Genomic DNA, 3,024 nt, shown 5'->3' with positions numbered 1-3,024 from the left:
CCAATTGCAGTAATTCACTTTTGCTATAAAAAGTTAATATTACAAAAAAACTCACTTCTTGATATAATTCATTATATTATAAAATTGGCTCTATAAAGAAAATTCACACAAACTAATGAATATTGAATAATTGGTAAAAAACTTCTAACTCATGATCCCATCTACAATACTCACACAAGTCAATATTATAAGCATTATCGTCATCATCATCTGTTAATGTCCATCGACCCGTCTTCACTTTCCACCTTTACATGTGCTCTTAGAATTACAGAGAGGGCTCTGATTGCGCCTGAGCATTCCATTATTTCTCCACATAGAGTCTAATAACTTTTTCACTTTGTTTCTAGAGCCTACGACACACTTGGACTTCCTTAAAAAATGCATATGTTCAAGCCCTTGTTTTCTCGAATCATCATCTTCAGAGCATAATGAAATCATACCATACACATATTTTGCTTCCTTGTGACCCTTTTGAGCGGCTACCTTAAAGATCTCAAGACCATCAATCTTTCCATTTGGATAATCAAAATATTTTTGCAACCCTTCTCTATACAAGCTCTCCATATTTCCATATTCCTTGCAACGGTTCAAGAACGACGATACTTTGTCATTGGGAAGCCACTGGATTAATGGGAATGTGTCCAAAGAAACTCTACGCCAAACATATCCATCTTCAGCAGCGTCAAGAAAATCTTTGCAACACATTTTGATGGCGTGAAGGTCAATGAAGGAGTGTGAGGCCACGATTGCAAACACATCTATTAACAAGTCTCTTGAAAGTGTTGTTATGGCAGCAGTGGAGCAGGGACCTTTATAATAAGTGCGACGTCTCTTGCTCCTTGCCCTCTTCTCCAATCTTGAATAAGTTTTTTGTGGTGGGTGCTCAACATCAGCAGCTACATGTGCTCTACGAGCGAATGTAGTAGGTGAAACGTGTGGTGTAAAACGATCTGCAAAGTTGTCACCTCTAGCTTTAGCCATATCTGCAAGAAAACAAAGCAATTTAGTCAAAATCTTTATATAGTTAAATTAAGCATTTTTTTACATAAAATTCTAAAGCTACTACATTCTAGTTTCTCTGCTGGTATATATTCTAAGGTTAAAAAATTAGAATTAGTTGAATTTATTTTAACGACAAAATACTACTTGCTTCTAGTAGCTGGAGCCTTAGAATAAAACTAAAGTAGTACAAATAATTTTTAAATCAGATATAGATAAAGCATGTGAAAAACATCATATAAACTTTAGAAATTGACAAATGTCACACATGAATAATTGCATGCATACTAGCAGTTAGTGTTCAAGTCGCACATGCCCTGCCAATCTGCCATGAAACAACTCTGTTTTTTATAATGGAATTTTTTTGGTTAATGTTTATCATGGAATTTAATACTATAAGAAATTATTGAAAAATTAAAATAAAAAGAGACATCATATAATTTTGAAAACAAGGATCGATGTATATATATGGCGAGGTGACTAACCCAAGCCAAAAGATGCGCTTCAAAATATCAAAACCAATCCCCCCAAAATTCCCACACTCTGTATCAACATTGCTTTTCATATCGAACCATTTCGGAAGAAAAGATCAGAGGAAAAAAAATAAAAAAAAATGGGTACAAACACAAAGAATTACAGAAACTGACTCTAATTTGCTGAACTCAAGCCCAAAATTGAAAAATGAAGTTGACAATAAAATTTTGCAAACCATAAAAAACCACTCAAATTTTAAATGGAAAAACACATAAGGCTTTAGAGTTTTACCTAGCCGCAAAACACACTAAAGAACACTGAGAATGCACCTTGTCAATATTTTACTAAGTGACAACATAAGAGTAGCAAGAGCATTTCCTCCCAACAAGCACAGATTCAGGTCCAATTCATCGACATCAAACAACAATCAAAAAATGAAGTTGACACAAAAAATTTACAATATGCAGATGATACTCTGTTTCTTGGAGAGGCTACTAGACAGAACGCCTTTACTCTAAAGAGTATTCTAAGGTGTTTTGAACTTGCTTCGGGATTAAGCGTTAATTTTCACAAAAGCAGTCTGGTGACAGTAGCAGTGGATTGCAAAGAGGAGAGGATATTAGCAGCTATCCTTAATTGCAGGATCATGAATATGCCATTCTTGTACCTTGGTATACAGGTGGGAGGTAACCCACGAAGACTACATTTTTGGGACCCGATTCTGGTTAAGCTGAGAAGTAGGTTGTCTATTTGGCGGAGGAAGAATTTGTCATTCGGAGGTAGAATCTGTTTAATTAACAGTACTCTTTCTTCTATCCCATTGTTTTATTTATCCTTTTTTAAAATGTCGTCGGGTATTATGAAAGAGTGCCGTAAGATTATGTGTAATTTCTTATGGGGTGGTGAGGATGAACATCAGAGGAAAATAGCTTGGATGAACTGGGATGGAGTATGCAAACCAAAGGAGCTAGAGGGTCTAGGGATTAAAGATTGGAATGCGTTCAATTTGGCATTACTTGGGAAGTGGAGATGGAGATTAATGAAGGAAGGACAGAGTTTGTGGGCTAGGGTTATCAAGGTTAAATATCCAGACTTGTTTGAAAATTTTGGTAGTCCTCAAGGTGCTGGTCACTCTATCTGGTGGCAGGATATTTGTAGATCATGTCTTGATCCTACAGGTGATGGCTGGTTTGAGGTAGCTATGAGTAGGAGGGTGGGAGACGGGAATGAGGTGAAGTTTTGGACAGAGAAATGGATCGGAAATGAGACTCTGAGGAATGCATACAGCAGATTATTTTATTTATCAATTCAGAGTCATGCGTATATTGGGGAAATGGGGAGTTGGGAGGGTAATTCGTGGTCTTGGAAGCTGTCCTGGCGTCGCCAACTCAGAGGAAGGGAGAACAACATGTTGCAGGGGCTTCTGACAAAGCTAAATCAGGTTAATCTTAGACAAGGGGTGGCAGATAAATTGCTGTGGCTTGATAATCCTGATGATGGGTATCTTGTGCGTTCGGCCTATGCCTTTATTAAAGGTTTTTGGAATCTATC

The 3,024-nt window shown here is 37.0% G+C and overlaps 1 protein-coding gene across 1 annotated transcript; it reads right to left on the bottom strand.

Annotated features, from left to right (window-relative positions):
* Window positions 1–234: 234 nt before the first annotated feature.
* Window positions 235–981, bottom strand: LOC130725373 (uncharacterized). Its single transcript, XM_057576610.1, has one exon. It carries the CDS (start codon window positions 979–981, stop codon window positions 235–237), a length of 747 nt encoding a protein of 248 aa, XP_057432593.1.
* Window positions 982–3,024: the final 2,043 nt, after the last annotated feature.

This window comes from Lotus japonicus, chromosome 6 (genome assembly GCF_012489685.1).
Source record: "Lotus japonicus ecotype B-129 chromosome 6, LjGifu_v1.2".
NCBI classification, from domain to species: Eukaryota; Viridiplantae; Streptophyta; class Magnoliopsida; order Fabales; family Fabaceae; genus Lotus; species Lotus japonicus.
Note: the sequence above shows the minus strand (reverse complement) of the source record. Positions and strands in the feature narration are given on the sequence as shown.